This window comes from Nycticebus coucang, chromosome 13 (genome assembly GCF_027406575.1).
Source record: "Nycticebus coucang isolate mNycCou1 chromosome 13, mNycCou1.pri, whole genome shotgun sequence".
Classification (NCBI taxonomy): Eukaryota; Metazoa; Chordata; class Mammalia; order Primates; family Lorisidae; genus Nycticebus; species Nycticebus coucang.
In genome coordinates this window covers 3,207,942-3,234,410 of record NC_069792.1, presented here as the reverse complement: position 1 = coordinate 3,234,410, position 26,469 = coordinate 3,207,942, and the positions used below count along the sequence as shown (strand labels likewise).

General features: G+C 41.4%; 1 protein-coding gene across 1 annotated transcript in view; it reads left to right on the top strand.

Annotated features, from left to right (window-relative positions):
* The window catches only part of PXDNL (peroxidasin like), a 222,841-nt gene that overhangs the window by 142,277 nt on the left and 54,095 nt on the right, over nucleotides 1-26,469 (top strand). Inside the window, 13 exon segments of the mRNA XM_053559607.1 lie at nucleotides 545-646; nucleotides 1,624-1,765; nucleotides 4,288-4,431; nucleotides 7,743-7,823; nucleotides 9,533-9,641; nucleotides 12,445-12,602; nucleotides 14,930-15,052; nucleotides 15,055-15,167; nucleotides 15,170-15,315; nucleotides 15,434-15,778; nucleotides 15,780-15,877; nucleotides 15,880-16,087; nucleotides 16,089-16,334. Of these exon segments, the coding sequence (XP_053415582.1) occupies nucleotides 545-646; nucleotides 1,624-1,765; nucleotides 4,288-4,431; nucleotides 7,743-7,823; nucleotides 9,533-9,641; nucleotides 12,445-12,602; nucleotides 14,930-15,052; nucleotides 15,055-15,167; nucleotides 15,170-15,315; nucleotides 15,434-15,778; nucleotides 15,780-15,877; nucleotides 15,880-16,087; nucleotides 16,089-16,334 (2,015 nt within the window).

Below are 26,469 nucleotides of genomic sequence, written 5' to 3'. Positions count from 1 at the left end.
ATCCTCTGAAAGCCCATTTTTAATTGGGAGACCCTGAGGTATATGTCATGTATGTGCTATATTTGTATGTCGGGGATATGATACGCAGGTCAGGATAGTTATACTAAACACGTGAGTATACAAAGAAGAAATAGACGGTAAATCAGAAATATAAAAACATTTTGGTGTTTTTAGATGGGGGATTTGTGAACATTTTACTCCTTATTAAATGTTTTTGTTGTCGGGATTCTCTTTTTGAAGTAAGCAGGATCTATCTATTGGAGTGATGATTTTAAAATTATGTTAAATAATTACCAAGTTGGACTTTTGTGCATCATATTTAATTTTATTAGCGGGAGAGACAAACCATGTTTCCTGGGAACTTCCTTCTCTCCATTTCTCCTTTCCCTCCGTTAGATTCACATACTGTCTCTTCAGGTGCTTGACACCCAGCAGGAACTCAGCAGATGTTTGTGAACACATGAGACTTCATTGAAGGAAATGTTAACATTTTATTTTTAAGGAACCACAGGGTCATCCAGTGACAGTCTTTTCCACCTCCTAGGAGGGTGTACAGATTATAGAGAGTGGTAAAGTCCATGTCAGCAGTGAAGGCACATTGACTGTCTATGATGCAGGGCAGGCTGACCAAGGACGATGTGGGTGTGTGGCCTTGCTGTAGCTGGTATGTTTCTGACAGTCCCTGGGAGGTATTTCCTGCCCCATTTACAACATCCGAATAACTGTCTTCCAGCAGGTTCTACCCCTAACCCTAACGGACTCACCTCACTACTCAGGCTCCAGTATATAAAGGAGCCTGAGTAGTGAGGTGAGTCCGTTAGGGTTAGGAACCATTTAATATTAAATCAATTATTCTTTTTTTTTTTTTGAGACAGAGTCTCACTATGTCACCCTGGGTAGAGTGCTGTGGTGTCACAGCTCACAGCAACCTCCAACTCTCGGGCTTAAGCGATTCTCTTGCCTCAGGCTCCCAAGTAGCTGGGACTACAGTCACCTGCCACAGTGTCTGGCTAGTTTTTGGTTGCATTTGTCATTGTTGTTTTAGCTGCCCTGGGCTTGGCTCGAACCCACCAACCTCCGTGTGTGTGGCTGGTGCCCTGTAGGCGCCAAGCCTCAATTATACGTTTTTAAAAATCTAAGCTTTTAAGTATAAATTATTTTAGTAGGTAGGAAATGAATAATAGTACTGCCAAAAAAGAAGGTAAATAGCAAGAATTTGTAAATGTAAATCATACTTTCTCAAAAATTGAAAATTGTGGAGTGTAAGACATATTCGTAGCCAAAATAGAATTCAATATGTATTAGTTACTCAGGCTTGATATGGTTAACACTTGATTTAAGTAAAAGGTCACTAATTCAAACTTCCAAGTGGGCTTTGTCACCATGAGAACAACTGTGTTAATGCTTGGAGTCTTTTATGTTTTGCCAACTTAATTGGACTTATTGCATTTTATCATCACTCTGGTTGTATAACTGTAAAACCCTCTGATGCTTGTTCTATATGGTGACTGTTTTAAAAAATTGCCTGCCAAAATTTTATAAGAAAATCCTCTTTTCTTTTTGGTTCAATTATTCAGTTCATACTGGAAATAGGGGAGCCCGTTTGTAGGTGGACCTGAGTAGACAGAATGGAAACCTCAGCGGTGGTCGCACAAATGGAGACAGGCTGTGACGGTGGCCTGGTGTGCTTTCCGCGTGGGGGACTCACTCACGGAAGGCAGAGCAAGTTTGCCCGAGGAGCTGATGTGGGTTTGCTGCCCTGCAGGTGGGCTTACAGCGCTTGCCTTGTTGACAATCATCAGTTGAGATCAATGAGTTCTTCTTGCAAGCATTTGGGCTTTGTTCATCTTTCAGTTTGCTTAGAAAAGGGGAGATTTCATAAATATGATTTTGCAGCTTAATTTTTTCTTCTTTAAGTTTTTCCAAATATTAATGGTCAGTATAAGAGACTGAGTAAGTCTTTCATTATAAACCCAGGCCTGATTAAAAGAGACACAGCTTGCCCACTCATATCCTTATAGATGTTGCTATTTTCCTTCCTTATCAATAATTCCATATTCCTTCACTTACACGTTTTTCTGAAAAGTCAGATTTCTGAGCATTCCATTTGCCTTGGTGATTTATATAAAATGAACATTTTCCTTAGCGATGTCTCAGTCTTCACGCCTTCATTCTACCATATGATAAAACATAGTCCCTGTGGAATATTATTCTTAACATTATAGTTTAGTAACCAGAAAACATTTATTCTAATAATGTCAGAAATTCTTTATCATATCCAATTTCTTAATGTCACAAAATGTTAGTCTTACTCTGTTATTTCCTATGAGTTTGTGTTGTTCCTGATTTAAAGTCTATGGTAGTTGTGATTCTTTTTTATACATTCATGAAGTATATTTATGTTATTTATGAGACCTGTGGAAAAATGTCCTTGAGATATTTTGGAAAAATTTAGTGTAGAATTTAAATGAACATCACCACACTTTAGAGATGCTAGAAATCTTTACCATTAAACCAACACACACCCTCTTTCTGTATCTAACTATGAATCTCATGCTGCCACACACACAGAGATAGTGCATTCACAGTGAAGTGACATTTTAAACTCTCCAGCAGAAGAATTTCATCGTGGCTGAAAGAAATTTAACTAATCATCATCATATATACACATTAAAGGTAAAATATTCAGATCGAAGTGTATCAATCACTTTATTGCATAATGTTAAAAATACACTTTTTTACAAAGGGGAAGAAAGATGTAAGAATAAACATTTAAAAGTTTTGGATAAGTGTAAGATTTAAGACAAAGATTGTGTGCGCATTTATACATCTCACATTAGCAGAACAGAGGAAAATATAATACAAAATAATATTGAACATGATATGACGTAGACCCTTTCATTCACCAAGTCATTGTGATTAAATGAAAATGTTCCGGCATGATGGGAGGATGTCCAATTTTGCTGCCCCCACGTAGCACAGAACGTAAATTCTCTCAGGATGTAATGAGATACAAAGAGGATAATTCCCTTTGAGTTTTTATTTTACACTGGAAATTATAACCATAGAAAGAATTCCAAAATAATGAAAGGTACAGAGTCACCTAGGCAAAATTAGGCATTTATATGTAAAATGCTCATTTTATTGACGGATAGTCATAGCAGGGGATAGTCAAAGAGAAAAAGGGTTTGTGCTGTTATTGTTTTAGGAAGCACACTTTTTACTCAGATGTAGTAGAGTTTTAAGCAGTTTGAATAGATTTAAATAACCTGTAAGGTGGTTTTTAGTAGAAACTTGTACTTTTATTTAGGATGTTCTCACTTCTTTCTTCTGTTTTAGATGATATTCAGTATTTGGACGCTATACATTTTACTTCACACTAAAAACAACCAATTATTGTTTAAGAACAATCTATTTTCACACTTATATATGCATACATATGTGTGTGTGTTTGTGTGTGTGTGTGTATAGAGAGAGAGAGAGAGGGAGGGAGAGACGGAGAGAGAGATATGCTCTTAAGTGCTGTGAACTATAGACCCATTTCTTGCTTGACCTATCTTTCAGTTTAACTCAGCAGTTCTCAACCTGTGGGCTTCTGTCACGACCTCCAGGAAGTGTATTAAAGGGTCGCGCGGCATTAGGAAGGTTGAGAACTGGTTTAACTGATGAGAGAAGACAGTCATTTAAAATAATGAACATTAAAAATATGATACAGTGAGAGGAAAAAAACAGGGTTAAGTCCTTGGATTTCTTTGATCTCGGCTACTTTGGATAACTTCCTCACTCATAACTAGAATTAATTCTCTCATTTCTTTGAAAGGTGGAACTGACCCTCTCAAAAATTTTTTCTTGGCATAGAATTTTTACATTTCTATGATAGAATTCCAATGTACAGCAATAGTTAGTGAGGAAGCAATGTCTCCATGGTGAAATTGTCACCACTGAGACATTCGACTACTATGTGGATAAGTTTGCCTGCTATTATGTGACAAAGATGACACAGAATTGCTTGAATGGAAAAGTTTGGAGTGCAAATGAAGTACACACATGCTAATTTACATTTTTAAAGTACACGAAAATAAATGTGAGCTCTACCACCTTCTCTGAAATCCTGAACTGAGCATCTGTTTGTCTTTTGGACATTTTGTTTTGGTTGTCCCAAAGTTTTTCCCATTCCATGTTAAAAATTGGCCTTGAATGTAACCGAAGTTGCCTTGTATTTTCAGCAAGACCTGTGCTGAAAACAAGGCCCTTCAGCAAGGCCCAATACTTGCCTTGTATTTTCAGCAGGACCTACGTCCTCCTCGCATCCCTCTGAAATTGTCAGCATAACGCAGGCAGGAGGCCTGAGCCCCTCTGACTTTGCTGCTTTCCTCTTTCGGCCGTCCAGCCTCCTCGCCCAACGGTTTCTTTTCCACTTCTCTTCCTCAAGTAACTTTCTCTCTCATAGTTCATTTTTTCATCATTTTTAATTTAGGCATTTGCAATAACTTTCTAAATAGTCTTTCCACTAATTATATTCTCTAATTCAACTCTATGCTCAACCCAATAAATAGTTTTTGAGCTAACCTGAGGATTTGAGGTTTACATTAGTCCACTTTAAGTTCGTGGGGTCTTTTCTGTAAAGTTAATTAAATATTATTGAACATTTACTAGACATTTACCCTGAGCTCCAAGAGCCATATGTCAATTCACTTATTTAATGCTTGTGGGTCTAGTTATTCCACAATCAGGAATGAACAATTCACTATGGAAGATTTCAACCTCAGTATTTGTCATTGTGTAGACAAAACATCTGTTTCTAAGCCATTAAAGTTGTTGCACTGTTAGGAGTGGACTGTAAGAATCAATAAACATTTAATTTATTTTATTTTTTCAAACATAGTTTGCTGTTACAGTGTCTAGATAGTTTTGAAATAACAAGGAAAATAAATAATTAAAATGAAAGTCATAATCCAAACATCAAATCTTTATCAATGTTAACGGTACCTTTTCTTTTCCAGTTTCTAAAAAAACCAGTGAAGCTCTCCAAGGCAATGAACTCGTCTACATGTTTAATGATGCAAAGTGGTGAGTAACACAGACTCTTTGCTGTTGGAAGAAATGATTTTATAAAGGTAGGAATTACCGTCACTGTATGCTGTGGCCGTGTCCTCACGTTTCCTAGGACAGCATTCACAAGAGGTAGCAGTTAGTGTTAGTTTCACTCTTCTTAGGGAAAAATCTAGTGTGATAAGTCCTAGTTAGTTATGGTAGTAACATTTTCAGGCTAGTTTTCGCTCTAGAAAAAAAAATATGAAGAATACTCAAAAACCGTGTTGGTCATTGTGAGAAACACACCGTCTTTATTGAGGACTAGACACTTTGTAGCAAGAGTGGCAGAGGAGCGGAATGGTTTGAATTTTGTGTCCCTCCTCTGGTTTGGTCCCCAAGTTCCCCGGGATCTCTTGGCTGAAAGGACTTGCCTTTTTTTCATTCCCCTTCTCTGTGTTGGTGGAGGTGACGGAGTCTCACAGGTGCATTTAGGAGACTGAAAGTAGATGTGCATCACACAACTTTAAACATTATTTTTGAGTCAAATAAATACAACAGTATCAATTAGTTCTAATGGGGTTTCAATAACTTGAATTTGCTTTGCACACCACAGTGCTGTTCCAAAGACATTTATGGAGAGGTTTTGGGTATATGCCCCAAATGAAATGAACTAGCATTGAAATCAAATGAATAATTTCAAGGTTTGTTTTATTTTACTCTAAAACCATATAAACTTACAAAAAAATCATAATTAAATAACATAAATGTGAGCAAACATTGTTACCAAGAATGCTTTATGTGTGAATATCCACATACTTAATTTTAAGAACCTGTGAACCACTTTCATGTGTTTTCTATTTGTGCAGTTTAGAATTTTCTTATTTCAAAGACTGTTTACGGAGTATGTATTCTGCACAGTGTGAATTTTCTTGTTACTTTCTCCTCCTTTCCACTTCTTCACACTAGTTGGTTTCTTACTGATACAGAGAAATAGCAAATCAAGACGAAGGAAATAGGAGGACAATACACTATCAATAAATCATTATTTGAGGATGGGGGTTACCTTTAGGTTTTAAGACACAGTAATCATGAAAGCTGCCTTACCTTTGCATTGCCGTGTGTAGTTTTGGGCTCTATGCTGAGCAAGTCTTGCTGTCTCTATTTTATAAACGTGTCCAAAGATGGAGATGAGTAAGTGTTGCAGAGTCCCCTCTGCTTGTAAATCTCACACAACTAGAGCAGCAAGAACATTTTATAAATAGAATAAAAGCAAAATTGTTAATCAAACAAAATGTTAAATGCTTTCCTGAAATGGATACATCACACCAAGCTCTCTCTGCCACAGTAAACAGCCTTTTAAGTTTTGTAGATCAGTACCCCTCTGTCCTGTGTGATAACTCAATCCCAGCACACGACTTTTCTTACCAAATCCAAGTAGACCTTTGAGAGAGTATCTTGTCCCAAGTGCAGTGGATACAGGACTCCTGGACATGAATCACGGCCTAGAATTAATATCACTTTCTATACTAGAGGTCCAGAAGGGAAGGCAATAAAAATATATAAACAGACATTAAAACAACAACTTTTTAACACTGTTAAGTATTGAAGGCAAAAGTCAAATTGTATCTTTATAAAATAGAAGGGAAGTGGCAGAGAAAATGGCAGAGAAAAAGCTCATACCCTGAGTAATTCAGTCAGCCTACATTCCAGTACAGATGAACTTGATTGATCTTGATTGCTTTATTTCTAAGTAAAAGTAACAAATCAAATAGGCTCATTCTTACTGATTTTTTTGAACACATAACAACCAGATTCATGTGGCTATACTGAGAATATTCAGTTTTCTCATAATCATAATTATATTGTTGATGACTTGACTGGTTCATTAATTCACTTATTATCTTTTATGGCCATACCTCCCTCCCATCATGGTTGCTGTATAAGTAGCAGCTTTTCTGTGCTTAACTATTACATGTTTCATTCTATTCTTTTATGGTAAATCTCTTTTTAGTTTTCTAATTCTTACATCAGCATTTTTTGAGCCTTCATTCATGTCTGCCCCCAGTCAGGTCTAACCGCAGTGTGATACGCTGTGTTGTTCATCCACCACATTTTCCTTGCCTCACGTCCATTGCCATGAGCCAGTTTTCTCCAATTCCTTCCACACAGTTAAATTAACATTCTCAAAGATGCCCATAGGGGTGTGAATTATATTTTTTCTGGATCTGTGTGTGGGGGTAGAATTGTTAGATGTGAAAGTGTGCGCATATGTAACTTGACTAAGTTAAAAACTAACGCCCCCCAAAGTCTCTAATTATCATTCCCAAATAGGTGTTCATTCTCCAGTTCTGTTAACCTGCCCAAGGAGTTCCATGTCCACGCATCCCCGTCAAAACATGACTTTAACCATTTTTGCTGGAATAAACATAAGATGGTAGTCCATTGATGTTTACATTTTATTTTTGAGCACATATTACATCCTGATTAACTTTCAGCCTTTCCTTTTTTATAATGTGCCTGTATATATTTTTTCTATAAGATTCCTTTGCAGGAAATAAACTATTAATTCTGTGTCGGGCTTTGAAATTTCAAATATTGTCATCTATTTGTGTTATTTGTCTATTAGCTTTTTTGGTGGCGCTCTTACTTGAAAGGAAACTGTTGATTTCATACAATTGAACTGATCACTTTTTATTTTGTTTTCTTAGGATTATCTTTAGCCAATCTGTGGTCAATTCAGTGTGTTTCTCGGACAAGGACCGAGAGCACTGGTGTCCTAGAGCCTCAACGTGAGGCTTCCAGCGGCTCCCTGCTCATGATGCCTGCACGGGACCCACTTCACCAACAAGGGTTTTCAGAACAGGGCTTGAGTTTGCTGATTTTTCTTAGAGTATTTTCATACTATGAGTATTTTTATCTTGAAATTATTTTATGTGAATAATCTTTTCAAGACAATAAAATATAATGTATATAGATTGTCATAATGATAAATTTCCCTTCAGTCCCCAGATATGGGGTGCCGTATGGCCCCATGGACTGCAAAATACATAAGCATAAATATATATTTACACAGCAGGCACGCACACATATATATGTACTCAGAGGGTGCCAAACAAATGTACACACAGCTTAAGAAAGGAAAAACACTGTATTAACATTGTAATATTCAATATATGCCAATAACATTTTTGTGTTGTATATTGTATCTTATATCTCTTATAACTACACAAGTCAAATGTGACTTGTGTATTATAATTTAAAGACAGTTTTTTCCTTTCTTAAAATTTGCATACTTTTTTTGGACACCCTTTGTATATATGAAATAGTTTCATGCGTCATCACGGTACCACTTGGTGTAGGCTCGCGTTAGTCACATTACTGCCAGTCCTTCCTGGTGATAAATAAAACACACAACTTCTTGTTACTGTTTAAATTTTTCGTCTTTTTTATTTTCTCTTCATGGGATTATTTTCATACTCAACTTTTAAAGATATAATTTAACCTTTGCCTTCAATGCTTAACAGTGTTAAAAAGTTGTTGTTTTAATGTCTGTTATATATATATTTTATTGTAATTTTACTATATAAAAAAATAACTAAATATTATGCTGATTATTCTTCTCACAGGAACTCTAAATACTTGTTCATAATCAGGTGGTGCCTGTGGCTCAGTGGGTAAGACACCAGCCCCATATACTGAGGGTGACGGGTTCAAACCCAGCCGCGGCCAAACTGCAACAAAAAAGTAGCCGGGTGTTGTAGTGGGTGCCTGTGGTCCCAGCTACTCAGGAGGCTGAGGCAAGAGAATCGCCTAAGCCCAAGGATTTGGAGGTTGCTGTGAGCTGTGATGCCATGGCACTCTACCAAGGGTGATAAAGTGAGACTCTGTCTTAAAAAAAAATACTTGTTCATAATCATTTTTATATAGCATTTGTTCCTTTAAAGTTTAAACTTTCTAAACTGTTATCTGGAGAAGATTCAGTAGGTGGAGAGCACCTCTAAGTGAATAGGTTCCTTTGTTTATAATACTCAACTTTGCAGAATTCTCACATGTTGGAAAGCTACGGAAACAACATGGATTAGTTTGTCCTGGAGATCTTACTAAGAGTTCAATTCTTGCCTGAAGAAACCTAGCTGGGGATGGGATATTACTTATTTTGTTTTATTAACATTAAAGCAGTTACAGAGACAGGAATTTTACTTGTTCCCAAGATGACAAATTTCTGACAAACTTGAATCCCATTTGAATTGGTGTTGTAAAAAGAAAGAAAATTTTCACATTGTTTTAGTAGAATTTGGAATGCTTTAATTCCTTATTGTTAGAGAAAGTTTTGCTTCAGAATAATGACCTACTTCTCTGCCACAGCCACTATCGTGTAGATATTGTATTTTACTGTCTTCAATGTTTTCATTTTAAAGATGTAGTGCTGTTTATATCATATCATTCCTAACTTCAAGGTCTGTTTCATAATTTTTAATCATGGAATTGATTTTCTGAGCCTTACTGGGCCAACAAGCCGGCAATGACTTTGTTGAATTGTCCGTTCTTGATGCTATACTGAGGGTTGACAGTGCAATTAATTCCACAAGAAGACGTTTGTTTTCACAGTAAGAATGTATTTTATTTAGATTGCAAAATTGATTTCACTTCTGTTCTACCTAGTAGGATGACACATAGATTGTCACAGAGTATCTTCTGCAGTCCTGTGTGCACACCACCCTCTAGGCTGGCCGTCATGGTAGCTCAGCCTCACAGAGAAGGAATTTTGTTCCTTCACAGAATCCAAATGGCATTAAATCATGCCATAGATCCACTCTATTCAGGATGACAGTAGACACCAGGCAGTGGGCTCTGTTATGTCAGCTTCCACCAAAGGGTGTCCTACAATCCGTGAACTGAATGAGTGTTAAGTTGAACACACCTGGTTCAATAGGTAAAATTTTGCATGGGCTATGAGCTCTTTGCTGTATTTTAATTTGAATTGAATGTTTTTAAAGTAGTGAAACCTTCCACTCCCACAGCTGTTACATACTTGTGACACCAAAATGTATTAAAGAAAATACGGTCATTGTTTTCATGAAGTACATACTCAGTATTTGCAGGTGTCGGTCCAGAAGGGAAATCTGAAAATCTCAAATCAAGTATTGCCTGGATTCCTGCACACCTACAAGCTGTGTGGCTAGGTGGTCATGAACTTGTGCTCTGGAGCCGTGCTCTATAATTTCCTGTGATGCCTCACTTCATCACTTTCAATCTGGGTGACCTTGGGCAAGCGACTTAACATCTTTGTGCCTCAACCTTACCTGTAAAATTGAGACACCCATAGGATCTATTTTATGGGTGTGCTTGCAAGGAGGGTAGAATAAGGTAATATGGAAAAAGGACCTCAACAGTGCTTGACACAGAGAAAGTGCTTACCTGAAGTGAGCTGTTAGTAACATTACTATTATTATATGATCTATAGTGTTACTGTTTAGCTCAGGACATAGAGGATAAGATATGTCTCAGCTGATTCAAATCTCTAAAACAATTTGCTTCACATTCTCAGTGACTTTAATTTTCTTACATTATGCCTAAACTGCCAGTGGGCTGGGTACTTAGGATACAGAGATAAGAAGGATGATGTGTCCTCCACAGCCCAATTGTGATACATGTATACCATGGAATATTATGCAGCCTTAAAGAAAGATGGAGACTTTACCTCTTTCATGTTTACATGGATGGAGCTGGAACATATTCTTCTTAGCAAAGTATCTCATGAGTGGAAGAAAAAGTATCCAATGTACTCAGCTCTACTATGAAGCTAAATTATAGCTTTCACATGAAGGCTATAACCCAACTATAGCACAAGACTATGGGGAAAGGGCCAAGGAAGGGGAAGGGAGGGGGGAGGTTCTGCTGGAGCTAGGGTAATGGGTGGGGCCACATCTATGGTGCATCTTAGAATGGGTACAGGTGAAACTTAGTAAATGCAGAATACAAATGTCTACATACAGTAACTAAGAAAATGCCATGAAGGCTACGTTGAACAGTTTGATGAGAATATTTCAGATTGTATATGAAACCAGCACATTGTACCCCTTGATTGCACTAATGTACACAGCTATGACTTAACAATAAAAAAAAATAAATTTTAAAAAAGAAAAAAAAGAAAGAGACATGGTATGAGGATATCCTATGTGCAGAGAAGAGATATTTGGAAGGTCACAAAGGAATAGAGAAAGTGATGTGATAGCTGGTCAGAGCCACCGGGAGACCATGCAGGGAGAATGATGCCAGAAAAGGATTCTAAAAGTGAGCAGGAGTCTCCAGGTGGCTTCACCTGGGGAATGAGAAGACAGAAAGTGCCAAGACTCACAAACTGAGTGTTTCACACAGTTCCAGAGGGTCGACTGAGCCCCCCAGGACCCATGCATGGGCCTTCCCATGTATACACACCCACCATAGATGCTGTTTCTTACAGAAAAGTATTACCTATATGTTGTGTGACCAGAGACGCCAACAAATAGCAGCTTTGCCGTGGGTGTAAACTCGCTCCCGTAATTACTAAGTCAAGAAACCGACTACACAAAATGGGATGGTGTGTGTAGCGAAATTCTTTATTCAGGGTTTAGATTTTATACTTTTCTAGTCATGTATACACTTTATCATCTGTTAGTTTTACCATTACCTCATTTTACCCATCTGAAATTAACTTGAAAGGAAATATCCTGTTACCATATCAGCACAATCACTTTTGCAGTAAATATCTTCTTCTAAACACTGACTAATTTCTGGGCAGGTATTTAAATAAAGATCACAAAGAAGAAAGTAGCCACAGGGGAACAGAGTTAATGGAAGAGTATCTTGAAGCTTTCACTCAGTTTACTCAGTATGAAGTAACGACTGTGTCTTTTCCTCAGGGCAGAGCACCTAGAGACCTCTGACAATATGTTGTTAACACATGTCAACCCTCTGGCCCATATCTCTGAGGAAGGGCGGCATGCCCTTTGATCTCAGGCTTCATGGGGTGTATAGCTTCAGAGAAATGGCTTATGGAAATAACTCCAGGGAAGCCAACACTGCATGTGTCCCAGGGGGGCCCAAGTCCCTTAAGCCTCTGGAAGAAAAGCAAGTCATTTTAAACTCACACTGAGTTCACTTTGTGTGCTTGATGTAGGATAAGTTTATTTCTAAATATTATCCTACATCTATGTCATTAGTTTATTGAAAAATATATTTTTTTTAGTTCAGTGCTGTGTTGACATTTGGAATTCAGTTGCTATTAAAATAGAAAAGAACCCACAGTTGCCCTACAGAGTTTATATTCTAGCAGTGAAACTTTCATTCTTCTCCAATGTTTGGCCTATGTAAGCTGCATGGATTCTGCAGTTTTGTCTAACAAAGAGTCATGTCTTTTGTCATTTACAGAAAGCCTTGCACACCCAGTGATCTACCAGCTCAGTTCCGATACCCACGTGACCCACTAACTGTGGAGATGGCGAGAGCAGGGGAGATTTTTGAGCACACACTGCAGCTGATCCGGGAGTGTGTGAAGCAGGGGCTTGCTGTGAATTTGGAAGGCAGAGGTCAGGTGCACAGCCCTGTGTTCTAAGCCTCCTGTTCATAGCAGAGCTGAACTAGCCTCAGTAATGAACGCTAACATTTTTGGGATTCTCAGGTTAATTTACTCGCCACTTTTACCAAACAAATGCAGACATTTCTCATAGGAACTGTAATTTAAAGAAGGGATGATAAAAATATATTCAAACATGGCTTATCTTGAACAAATATAGGGGACCCATCTAATGTGAACTTACTTTTCAAATCCAAAAGATGTTACTACTTCCTATAGAGAAATACTTTATTCCCAGAGGAGCACACCTCTACTGAACGTTGTAGTCATCTGAATCCTGGGATGAATTCACCTGAAATTCTTTCACCACCATTTATATTTCTTCCTGGTCTTTTTGTTGTTTATGTTGCTATTTCAAAATGTGTATTTCTTTCCAAAGCCGTACATCTACTTAGTAAATGCCAAATGCGATGACATAGAAAGCATTCAAATTTTTTTTTTTTTTTCAGTTTTTGGCTGGGTCTGGGTTTGAACTCCCCACCTCGGCATATGGGGCCAGCACCCTACTCCCTTGAGCCACAGGCACTGCCCTGAAAGCATTCAATATTTTTAAGCCTTTCTCTTTAACATAAAATAAAAGAATGTGATTCTTTGTTGCATACTATTTGTGCTGTGAATGCAACAGCAGTTTTGATAGGTTTATCCCTTTTTTATTATCCTTCGGAAAATAAACTGAGCCCTGGTGCAGAGGCCTATTTGTCTGCCTGGCTCAGGCCCCAGTGCTCCACAGGCTTACTCTAAAAGGCATCTAACTGTCCTTAGTTGCCCATCATGTCTTGGGCTTCAAAGCTTCCATAACCAAAATATACAGTGAAATTTCCATAGTAGCCCATATAAGCAATTTTATTAAACTTTTGACTACTTAATTTTGAGTCTTACTGCATGTGAACTAGGCATGGCCTGGTCTGTGAAAAACCAGTTCTTTTCCCCTAACACCAGGTAGGGTCAAGCCCACAAATCTTTCTGACCCACTTTGAGTTTTCTACTCACACATGTCTACCAGGAAAGTAAATACTTCTCAGGAATAACTTAGAATTCGTAACTAGAAAATGAGAAACAATAAATACCTGTAGAGTTAGGAGTTAGCTTATCTGAAATATGCATTCAGGCATTCATTAGCAAACAGACTATGTCTTCTCATCTAAAGTATTTAAGAACTTTAACGTTTTTTCCCAAGAAGAAAACCACTATGGTATTTTGCCTCTCTTTCATTATTCATAATGTTAAAGGCCTTTGTCCTCCCTCTTGAAATGTGACTTGTTATCAACATCTTGCCACATGGGACTATTCTTCCTGTCTTCCCCAGATTAAGATGTCCCAGGATCCAGCTAGAAACTGGGCAACACAGATAAAGAAGTGGTCCAGCTCCTAGTAGATGGTTTCTGAGAATTAAAAAGGATCCTAACTCCAGTGTGGTGAACAGTTTTTGTAGTCGGACAGGATGGAATTTTACGCCCTGTTAAGGGCCAGGCTCCTCGTTGGTGCCTTACACGTTCCGCGGGGAGTGACAGCTTGTAGGGGTTCAGAAAGCTGCGGCTCCATCGCTCCTTGTCAAGTATCGGGTGGGTTCATATTCACCCACATATCTTTAACCTTGTCACTAAAAGCACAAAATCCGGGAGAAAGAATTATGGAAGTAAGCGAATAAAAACGCAACAGAAGGCAGTGCCTGTGGCTCAGTGAGCGGGCTGCTGGCCCCATGTACCGTGGGTTCAAGCCCAGCCCCAGCCAAACTGCAACAACAAAAAAAATAGCCGGGCGTTGTGGCGGGGGCCTGTAGTCCCAGCTACTGGGGAGGCTGAGGCAAGAGGTTGCTGTGAGCTGTGATGTCATTGCACTCTACCAAGGGTGATAAGGTGAGACTCTGTCTCTAAAAATAAATAAATAAATAAATAAAAAACTCAATAGCACCATTTTGGGGTCAGGGTTCCCTGACTCTTACAGGGTCCTGCGACTACAGCCAGAGAGTGAGAAGCCTGACAGGAGCTGGCACGTGGGTCGACCCCCATTTTGCGCCTTCTGGAGCAGGCACAGTTTATACGATGCCCAGCACGACACTAAACCACTGTCTTTGGGCAAGATCTTACACTAAGAACTGTTTTCCTCGCCTTTGTAGTACATCTTTCTGTTGCTACCTAATGAAATGCTTTTGGAGGCAAGAAAGATTGTTGCGTGCCCCGGGTGGGTGGGGAGCTGGTCCAGCCCCCCGAGTTCCAGGCCGACCGCGCGTGCGCCTTTTAGAACCACTCTGCTAGTGGCTGTCCCCGCTCTGCGTTTCAGAATTCCGCTACAATGACCTGGTGTCCCCGCACTCCCTCGGCCTCCTGGCCGATTTATCTGGATGCACAGCCCATAGGCACCGGCCCGACTGCTCCCACCTGTGTTTCCACCTGCAATACAGAACATGTGCAACAGCCTGCAGCCCCCCTATCCCCCCATGTGGGGCGCGGTGTGCACAGCCTTGGGGCGCCTGCTGCAGCCGACCTACCAGGACCGCTACAATTTGCCCAGCGGCCTGGGGGGCTCCCCGGCTTCAGCCGGCTGCTCCTGCCGCCCAGGCTGGTGTCCACAGAGCTGGCCTGCTCAGGGGCCGTCACCCCCAAGCACAGGAACACGCACAACTCATGCAGTGGGAGCAGTTTCTGGACCACGACTTGGTCCACACTGTGCCTGTGCTGAGCACCGCTCTGTCTGCACCAGCGACCCTCCCCGCTTTCCCACCGCCACCTTGAAGGCCCAGAGCCTGAGCCCGCGGGTGCGGTGAGTGTTCTTTACGTGCTCCAGCCCGGTGTGCAGCAGCGGTGCGACCCCCCTGATGACCCGCTCAGTCTACCCTCGAGAGCAGATGAACCAGCTCATGGCCTACATCTATGCCACCAATGTTTATGGGAGCTCAGAGCCGGAATCTCAGGTTCTCAGAGACCCCTCAGTGCCTCAGGGACTGCTGAGGACAGGCCTGCCGTGGTCCCCTCTGGAAAGGCCTTACCGCCTTTCTCTACAGGCCTGGCCTCCGCGTGCACAGGAGGAAACAGGACAGCCACAGCCCCTGCCTCCTGCTGGGGACAACTGGGCCAAAGAGCACGTAGCTCTGATGGCCACACACACGCTGTGGTCTGTGAACACTACCGGGTGGTCACGAACTGTCGGCCCTGTACCCCCACTGGGACGAAGACACCCTGTACCCCGAAGCCAGGAGGATCCTGGGCGCCGAGCTGCAGCACGTCACCTACAGCCCAAGATCCCTGGGGACCCCGGCCTGACGATGCTGAGATTGTACCAGGGCTGCAGCCTCAGCGTGAACACGGGCATCACTAACTCTTTTGCCACCACAGCTTTCAGATTTGGCCTCATGTTAATCAATTGACCGATTGGCACCTTTGGTGAAATTCTTGAAGGCCTCCTGCCAGTCCCAGGGAAGTGGGTAGACCCGTTGCTCCGATTTCTTCGCTGTGGCGGCCAGACTGCGGTGCCCTCTCGGGGGTCAGCCTTGAGCTCAGGAGAAGCTGCTGGCCACTGCCCACTCTGCGGCCCGAGAGGTGGCAGCTACCAATGTTCAGAGGGGTCGGGACCACGGGATCTCGCCCTGTGTTGACTTCAGAGTGATCTGTAATTTGACTTCTGTTGAGAACTTTGAGGCTCTTTAGAATGAAATTAAAGATTCAGAGTTTAGACAAAAGCTGAAAAAGTAAGTATGCGAATGTTGCCTGGATTTAAGCATTCTTGGGAGAGGGGAAAATGTTAAAGGGCATTTTGGGGGCATGGAATTTGGTTTCTTGGGTATGTTGTTTCAGAGCTTTTAGTAATTGTTATTGGTAGAGAGGTTGACTATAAAGGAAGAATTCTCCAGAAGCTGAAATCCCCCTGTTGTCCCTCTGTCCACCCACCTGGGTAAATGCACACTGTGCTGCCGCCTATTAACGCGCTACGCCTGGGCTGGGGGAGGAGCGGTCAGCGAGCCTTGTCTATTCATCTGCATCTTCCCTAGTAATCCAAGCAGAGCCCCTTTGTTGTTATAAACATTCTGATCAAAGCTGTAAAACAAATTGTTCCATCACATAGACCTTCTTAGGTAGAGCAATGTAGTGAAAATGAAAACAAATTACTTTTTGTCAAGAGAATAAATAGTTCTGAATTTAGGGTCAGAATTTACTTTGAGGCCTTTTCCCTGCATCACTAATACCTTTCAGTGAAGTGTCCATGTTTTTTTCTTTGGATATGAGATTCAAATTTTCTTTGGAGCTATAAGTATATACATTTCCAGGAGATAACCTTACTCATTTTAATGCTCACCAAGTCTCAGCCCTTAAAATGTTTTAGAAAAAAAGAAAAACAGAAAAAGGAATTTTCATCAGTAAGTTTGCCTGTGGTAGGTTAACTACAGCAGATTATTATACTTTAATTATATTCAAGTATATTAATGTGAGCTCTTTTAGAGAAGTTTTAAAATTATTTATAAATTTTGTGGCCAATTGCTAGTATTAGGTTTTGCCCTTCTTTGCAAAACCAAGGATATAATACACATTTTAAGAAAGGAAAAAGCAGGTGGCGCCTGTAGCTCAGTGGGAAGGGTGCCGGCCACATACAACAAGGCTGGCGGGTTGGAACCTGGTCTGGGTCTGCCAAAAACAATGACAACTACAACAACAAAAAATAGCCCAGAGCTGTGGCCGGCACCTGTAGTCCCAGCTACTTGGGAGGCTGAGGCAAGATAATTGCTTAAGCCCAACAGTTTGAGGTTGCTGTGAGCTGTGACACCATCGCATTCTACCGAGGGTGACAGCTTGAGACTATCTCAAAAAAAAGGAGAAAACTGTATTAAATGTAACCATAACCTAAACAATGATAATGTTTATTATCTCGTATATTGTATCCTGTATTTTTTATAATTGTTGAAGTCAAATGTGACTTGAGTATTACAATTTTAATCATCTGCTGGGCACTGTGGCTCAGGCCTGTAATCCCAGCACTTGGGAGGCTGAGGAGGGACAATTGCTTGAGCTCAAGAGTTTGAGACTTGCCTGAGAAAGAGTGAGACTCCAACTCCTAAAAAAATGGAAAAACCCAGCTGGGTGCTGCGGTGAGCACCTGTAATCCCAGTGGCTTCTGGAGGCTGAGGCAGTGGGATGCCCACAGCCTGAGTGTGAGTTTGCAGTGAGCTATGAGGCCATTGCACTCTGCTCAGGGGATAGGGTGGGACTCTGTCTCAAAAAAAAAAAAAAAAAAAAAAACTGCAAAGAAATAAAAATAAAAAGTAAGCAAGGAAATTAAAAAAAATTAATCAACTTTTTTTCTTTCTTGAAATATGTACATATTTTTTGGCACTTTCTGTATTTCTGTGTTCCTATAATTTGTCTTGTGTATGTGGAATATCAAAATGCAAAAATGTATAATATATTTAAAACAGAGCAAAGTATCATGTAGGTTGAATTTGCAAGTTTCTGCTGGAAAGGACGTTGATTTTTGGATTCATAGAGATACACTTAAATCTTTGTTCTACCATAGCTTAGTGCTGAGAGCTGGTGAAAAAATTTGAAACAGTTTTGAATCTCAGAATATCTGTAAAATGAGAAAGTAGTGCTTCCTTCTCAGAGATGTTTAAAGAGTAAATTACAAAAAAAATCCATCAAATACTTGGCCCAGTTCCCACTGCATCATAAGCAATCAATAAATGTAGATATTTTATTATAACATCATTTTGGTTGTCAGGGTCATTATTATGTTGTACATCTGCTGGGATCCAGCTTTGTGCTGGTGTGGGATCCCAGATGAAGGAAATAGCATCCTTGCTGCGGAGGGACTGACAGTGCAGCGAGGCAGGGAGCTGTGGGCTGGTGTGGGGAGGGCTTCAGTATGGACAGGGCATGGGAGAGGTGGGGATTAAATGCTGTGGGAGCACAGGGGTCAGAGATGGAAGGTGCACATCGAGCTGCTAATAAAAGATGCCATTTGATCTGGTCTCAAAATTGTTTGAGGGTAAGAGGTTAGATGATAAGGGAACAGCAGGGCGCAGGTGTAGCAGAGGGACTAGAAACAGGAAGGTGTGCAGTTGAGGGTCAGAGGAGGGTACAGAAAGGTAACAGGAGGCAGATTTAAAGGATCTTTTGTGCCATGCAAAGGAATTTGGTCTTCAACTTGTGTTTAACACTAAAGCAGGAGAATGATCTGAGGGGGACTTTTCCATGACACTATAATTGGCTGCAATTTGGAAGATATCCTGCAAAGATCAGAGGCTGGCAGCAAGGAATTCTGCAGTTACCAGAGTCCTCCATGGAGAAACACGGAGATGGCTCAGCCAGGCTTTGTGGCAGAGTATGCAAACCCATCAGATTTCTTTTCAAAAACATTTTTGGTATATTTGTACATATTTATGTGGCATACGTGTAATGATCAAGTCAGGGTATTTAGTGTATTCACCCCATGAGCATTTTTCATTTCTGCATATTGGGTACATTTTAGGTCTGCTCTTACAGCTATTTTGAATAATATAATACATTGTTAACTATAGTCACTCTACTCTGCTATCCAAGCTTAGAACATACTCTATCTAACAGCGTTTGTCCACGTGGACTGACCGACCCCTCTTCACTCACTACCCTCCCGTACATCCTTTCCAGTCTCTGGGGTGGGAGTTTCCAATGTTTCCTGTGGGCAGTGTGTCCAGAGTGAATAAAGTTAGGGGCGTGTCTTGGGCAATTCATTCAAGTTTCACTTCTCAATTAGTGGCTGACCTGTAAATTCACCACAAATTATTATAGAGTTCTAGCAATGTTTCCTCTTATAAATCTCCTTTCCCCAAATCTTGTGATTTTAATGTGAGGTGAAGTAGCCTGCACTGTCAGCCGCTCAGCATCCTCCTGGGGCCTGTGTCTTGATCCTTGCTGGGGGAATGTGTGAAGTAGGCCAGCTGGGCAGCATCCTCTTCTTGCTTGAAAGGTTTCAGCAGAGAGATCTGCAGTTATTCAAATATTCTTGCCCTTGTAGGTGATGGTTTTCTTTCGTCTGGCTGCTTTCAGAATTTTCTGCTTTATATTAACTTTAGTGAAATTGATTATGATGTGTCTGGGGGATGTCTTATTTGGGTTGAGTCATGCTGGAGTTCTGAAACTGTCTGCTATGTGAATTTCAGAATCTCTTGGCATGTCTGGAAAATTCTCCTTCATAATCTCATGGAGAAGAGACTCTGTGCCTTGTGAAGCCACTTCATCACTTTCGGGGATCCCTATAAGATGAATATTGATTTTCTCCAAATTATCCCAGAGCTCTCTGAGAGAGTGATCCATTTTTTCCCTCCATTTCTCTTCCTCTTTGAGAGTTTGGGAGCGTTCGAAAGCTTTGTCTTCAATGTCAGAAATCTTTTCTTCTGCTTGCTCCATTCTGTTACTGAGGGATTCTACTGTGTTTCTCAGATCTTTGAGGGCTGCAAATTCTTGTCTCAATGTGTCATAATCTTTGGTCATTTGGTCTTTGAATTTGTTGAATTCTTGAGATATCTTTTGGGTTACTGCTTGGAATTCTAATTCGATCTTATTTTCTATCCAGATTCTGAATTCAATTTCTGACATCTCAGCTATTTGTTTGTGCATGGGATCTTGTGCTGTGTCTGCCCCATTGATCCTTGAGGGAGTTGATCTACTCTGATTATTCATATTGCCAGAGGTTTTCTGTTGATTTCTCCTCATGATTATTTTTCACTGTTGCCTCTGGCCGTCCTCAGAGTTGGGGAGGTGTCTCTCCAAGATGAGACCCCAGCGGGATCACTCTCTTGTTGCTGGATCTTTGTAGGGAGTGACCCTGTGTAGTTCCTCTGGGGCTGACCCAGCTAGGGAGTTCTGGTTGTGGAAGCAGCTCTGGAGTGTGACGCACCCAGATCCAGCAACAGGGCAGGAGGTGGTGCGCATGATTCTGGAAGTGCCTGGTGCCCAGTGACTTTGGCACAGAAAGCCCAAGGCTCCAGCAGTCTCTGGCCAGGAGAAGGGCTCTGCACAGAGGAAGGGAGGGCTCCAGAGGGCACACGGCTACCAGTGTCTCTGGCCAGATGAGCGAGGCAGTGTGGAGTCAGGGAGGGTACAGGAAGGAGGACACAGGGTTGTGTGGCTCCCACAGTTCCTGGTCAGGACATGTGGAGGCCCGGTGGGCATGGGTCGAGGGTCAGGGGTCGAGGCGTAGCTCTTATGGAGGTCCAGGAGGTGCCAAGGCCAGGAGTTTGAGGTTGCTATGAGCTGTGACGCCACGGCACTCCACCCAGGGCAGCAGCCCAAGGCTCAAGTGTTCCAAAACTGGTCTCACTCTGCCCCTAAGGGTTAAGGCTATAAGGCAGCTCAGTCCCCGCCTTTAGGCTGCTCAGTCACTAGGTTACTAGCTCCCACCTGATCCTTGCTCTGTGACCCTGAGGGCAGAGTTTGCCAGGGCAGTTGTCTCTCAATGGCTCCCTGCAGCCCCCAGCCGAATACTATTAGCTCTGACCCGCTCAGCGGCTCAGTCTGGGGCCCTAGACAATGCCCAAAGTTCTCCACACTCCTGCTCAAGCTCTCGCTAAGGCAGTTCAACTAAGTGCCAAGTCCAAAAACACCGAAACAGTTCACAGGTAAGGCCTTTCCGGTTTGCAGTCTCACTGCTGCTTGTACTTAGGGTTGCCGGCGGGATTAGGTTGATCGAACACACGCAACCACTTGCCAGTTTCCCACTGCTTTTGTCCTCCTCTTGGGGTCCAGAAGTCCCTTGCTGGCTCCCTGTGTCCTCAAAGGGATGATTATAGGCAGATCCCACCAGCCAGAGATGCCTGGAGTCTTATCTCCCCAGACTCACAGTGCCCAGTTGCAGGGAAGCTGTCACTCGGCTGCCATCTTTCCTTTTTCTGAATGCAGGTACTTTTTGTGAATCTGTGCTTCTATTTCTCTTGAATACAAATCTAGCAGTGTAATTTCTAGACCACTGGGTAGCTCTATGTTTAACTTTATAAGAAACTGACAAATTGTTACCCAATGTTGTTGCAATATTATTCACTCCCACTAGCAAGTTAGAGGAGTTTATTTTGTTTCATCTTTTCTCCTTTCTGTTCTTCCTGTTGGAAACACTCCATTGAGCTTTCTTGCAAGTTCATGGACTCTGTCATCTTCAATTGTCTCTTACATGTAACAAGTGAAATTTTCATGTGTTATTGTTCTAGTTCTAAAATTTGCATGGTTATGGTTCCCAGTTCTCTTTTCATGTTGTCTAAATGTTAACTCAATAAAAGCATGTCTTCTTTAATTTTTTTAACACATTCATAACAGCTGCTTTAATATCCTTTTCTCTGGAAATTCAACATCTCAGCTGTCAATTGTATTGGGGTTGATTGCTGATTATTATTATTATTTGCTTATACGGAAGGTTTTTATTGGCAAGGGAAGGATGCTGCAGAGCAGCACCAAGAAAGAGAGAAAAGAAGAGAGAGAGGGGAGAAAAGATAGAGAGGAAAGGGGGGAGAGACGGAGAGAGAGAGACAGAGAGGAGGGGAGAGAGAGAGATGATTGCTGATTATCGATTACTTATTTTCTTAATCATGGATCCCATATTTTTGTTTCTTTGCCTTTGTCATTTCTAAATACAATGAATTATTGTGATTTCACCCTGCATTTGTATAGGCTTTGCTTTATGCCTTTTGTTTGGGTGGAAATGTAGAAAGCCCAAGATTGTAACCTAAGCTGCACTGGTCTGACATAGCCCAACCTCTAAAGCTGTCTCCCAAGCAGATCTGGGTAAGGCCTGTTTATATACTCTGTCCAGTGGTTTTTATCCTCATGAGGATGAAACTTCTGCTCAGACTTGGCGATTTGCTTCCTGGGCTGGCTCTCTGGGGTCTTAGTGAGGTGTTACATCCATCTTCCTGTTCTGATTCAACCCCCTCCAGGTGCCAGCCAGCCCTTCCAAAGGACTATGGGGCCCCAAGGTAGATGTCTGTCCTCAGCCCACTGCAGACCCTGCCTCCTGTACCCAGCTGCTCCGCCTCCCTGAGCATGGTGGCCACCTCCTCAGGTCAGCAGCACCTTGTGGGCTCCTCACACAGCATCAGGGGACTTTCTCTCAGGCAGAAAGCTGGGCCATTGAATGTCCCCATTCTCAGGTTCCTCAGTCTCAGCCTGCTTATGTCCCGTGTTTGGGAACCATGTACTCATATGTTTTGTTTTCTTTTCTGGTTGGTTGTGATGGGAGAACGGGTCTCCTGCTTGTCAGGGCACCATAGCCAGAAATAGAATTCCACGTTCATTCTAAATTGTATCCTTCCCTGCAGTTTTAGCCCCAGGGCAATGGTTTAAACAAAGGCTTTTACCTTCAGTCAGTATATACTGTAGGCTTCTTCCTACAGACACCTGGAGGTGCCCATCGGCACTCATGTTCCCTCCTGCAATGCACTCTTCCTTCTTAGAGCTTTGGATTCATTGCAAAGCCCAAATTAGATACGATATATTACTTCTGCACTTAAAAGCATCCTGGGATTTTCTCTTTCCAATTAGGTTAAGAAAAATACTGTGCTAGGGAACAAATCCCTTCAGAGTCTGGTCCTAATCTACATGTTTCAGCTATATTTTTTGCCTTCTCCAATCCCTACTTGGGCACCCTATGCTTTACCCATGTTAATATTTACTTTCCCTTTTCCTGACAGCGTACATCCCTCCTGGCCTTTATGTCTTTACAAGGCTATTGACTTTGCTTGGAAGACACCTCTCTCCTTTTCCTGCTCCACTAATGCCTGGTCGGTCTTCTCCACCCACGTTAAAGCCTGCTGATATCGTGACCCTGGCAGTGCTAATTTTTCTCAGCAAGCCTGCAGCATGTTGTACTTAGTGATATTAAAATACTTTTTTCAGTACATTATAATTGTTCATGTGCTTGACCTCCTCATTAAGCTGTGAGCATTCTGGAGCAATATATTAATATCATGCCTTCTTAAATGTCTGATGATGCTGGGTTCTTTGTTAAATATGCAGAGTATTAATAAATGGATTTATTAAGTTTTTTGTTTATTTTGTTTTTGAGGTATTTTAACGCCTGTGGCCTTACATATGGATTGGAACTGTGTAAGCAATTTGTATTTTTAATACATCTAAATAGGGAACAAGAAACAACAGCTATAAAAAACTTTCAAAGTAATCGTATCATTTGGTTGTGACTGTCATATGAATGCGAACATAAGAACCCACTTGACCCATTTCCAGCTAAGGAGCCAAAATGGAACTTTTAGCTGGCAAGTCTATTTTCTTTCAGAGGGACTTGCTGAATAAGAACAGTCCCCAGTATATAATCACTTTAAGGACAGCAGTAGCCCAAAATACGTTGTCAATTTTTTAAGTATAAGCTCAAATTCTTACTAAAATATTTTGGTTTAGTGTAAGACCTAGTACATCTGGGTTTATACAGGAGAGGGGTGTGAAGATCACAGTTGAGCAGTTCTGGCAGAAACATCCATCAAAATATTCAAGAATAAAGTGCAATAAATAAATAGGTTTTCAGGTTTCAAGTAAAATGTGAATGTTCAGAAGCTATAAATATGACCAAGTCCTTTTTCTTTCTTTCTGTGAGAAAAACAAACAGAAAATCACTTCATCGCCAGCTCTAGTAGCAGGGCTGATTGTCCCGTCTTGGTTAACATTTGAATGGTTTGTTTTTTAGTTCAGATGCTGGTTTCTACCAGCTAGGGGCTGTAGTCCTTGGTGGGCTGTGTGGAGACACAGGTGCCTTGTGCTTGCTCAGGTCAAAAGGACTCTGGGGACAGTGGTGTCTGTGGGTCCTTGGGCTGCACTGTCCAGGAACACAGCGCCTGTGGCATGTGCAAAGAGGAGAAAGCTTAGCCATCCATCTTGATGGCAATTCAGGTGCAAATGAATTCTGCAGTCAGCTCCCCCACCCCCCTAGTCTGTGCCCTTCAACTTGCAGGCATGGGTGGTCTGCAGAAGCTGATCCCCCGCTATAGCTGTGTTTATTGCTAATCTATAAAACCCATTTATTTCTCAGCCAAGTGGCTCTAATATCCATTAGTGTCAGTACCTGTAGCAAGAGAGGCATAGGGAGCCATAAATTAGCTTTAATTGTAGGTAATCTTCCCTTAGGAAACCAGAGAAGGAGCAGCGGGGACCCGTGGTGTTGCCTCTATTGGTCCCAACACCCGCTGACACGGCACCAGCCCAGGGGAGGGGCGCGGGCGGCCACCCTGAGAGTAAATTGGGGGTAAGTAAGGGTCTCATTAGGCAGGGTAGATTTTTTTTTAAAATACTTCAAAGTTCTTTTATAATCTGCAAAAACAAAAAAAAGAAAGAATGGGAAGGCAAACATAGTGATTTGCTTCCTGTTTTCTTTCTTTCTTTTTTTTAATTGTTGGGGAATCATTGAAGGTACAAAGAGCCAGGTTACATTGCTTACATTTGCTGGGGAAAATTCCTCTAATAATAGTGTCCCGCCCCCAAGAGGTGTGTCACACACCATGACCTGCCACCTCTCCCTCCTTCCCTCTCTCTGCTCCCCATTCCCACTACCCACACTGTGTTCATATCAGAATCGAGTACATTGGATTCTTGCTTCTCCACTCTTGTGATGCTTTACCAAGAAGAATGTATCTCAGCTCCATCCAGGTTAATACAAAAGATGTAAAGTCTCCATCTCTTTTAGTGGCTGAATAGTATTCCATGGTGTACACATGCCACAGCTTGTTAATCCAGTCCTAGGTTGGTGGGCTTTTAGGCTGTTTCCACATTTTGGCAATTGTAAATTGAGCTGCAATAAACAGTCTAGTGCAAATGTTCTTATGATAAAAGTATTTTTTTTTTCCCAGTAGGTAGATGCTCAGTAATGGGATTATAGAATCAAACGAGAGGTCTAGTTTTTCTTTGAGGAGTCTCCATACTTCCTTTCAAAAAGGTTGAATTAGTTTGCAGTCCCAACAGCATTGTAAAGGTGTTCCCTTCTGTCCACATCCATGCCAGCATCTGAAGCTTTGAGTATTTAGGATATGGGCCATTCTCACTGGGGTTGGATAATATCTCAGGGTGGTTATTGATAATATCTCAATCATCTGCACTTTTCTGATGATTAGGGATGATAAGTATTTTTTTCATACACTTGTTAGCCATTTGTCTGTCTTCTTTAGAGAAGGTTGTCTTCATCTCACTTGCCTATTGATGCAAGGGATTGTTGGCTCTATTTTTGTTGCTTAATTTGAGTTCTCTGTAGATTCTAGTTATCAAGCTTTTGTCTGATTCATAATATGCAAATATCTTTTCTCATATTGATGGTTGTCTGTTTGCTTTGGTTGTTGTCTCCTTAGCTGTACAGAAGCTTTTCAGTTTAATTAAGTTCCATTTGTTTATTTTTGTTTTTGCAACTGCCACTAGAGTCTTCTTCATAAAGTCTTTCCCCTGGCCAACATCTTCCAGTGTTTTCCCCACACTTTCTTTGAGGATTTTATAGTTTAGGACTTTTATCCATCTTGAATCAGTTTTAGTGAGTGGAGAAAGATGCGGGTCCAGTTTCGGTCTTTTACATGTGGCTATCCAGTTCTCTCATCATCATTTATTGAATAGGGATTCTTTTTTCTTTTTTTTTTTGCACTTTTTGGACGGAGCTGAGTTTGAACCCACCACCTTCGGCATATGGGGCCAGTGCCATACCCCTTTGAGCCACAGGCACCGCCCTTGAATAGGGATTATTTCCTCCAGTGAATGCTACTGTTTGGTTTATCAAAGATCAGGTGGGTATAAGATGTTAGTTTCATCTCATGATTTTATGTTTGGTTCCAAATATCTATGTCTCTATTTTTGTGTCAATAAGATGCTGTTTCGATCACTATG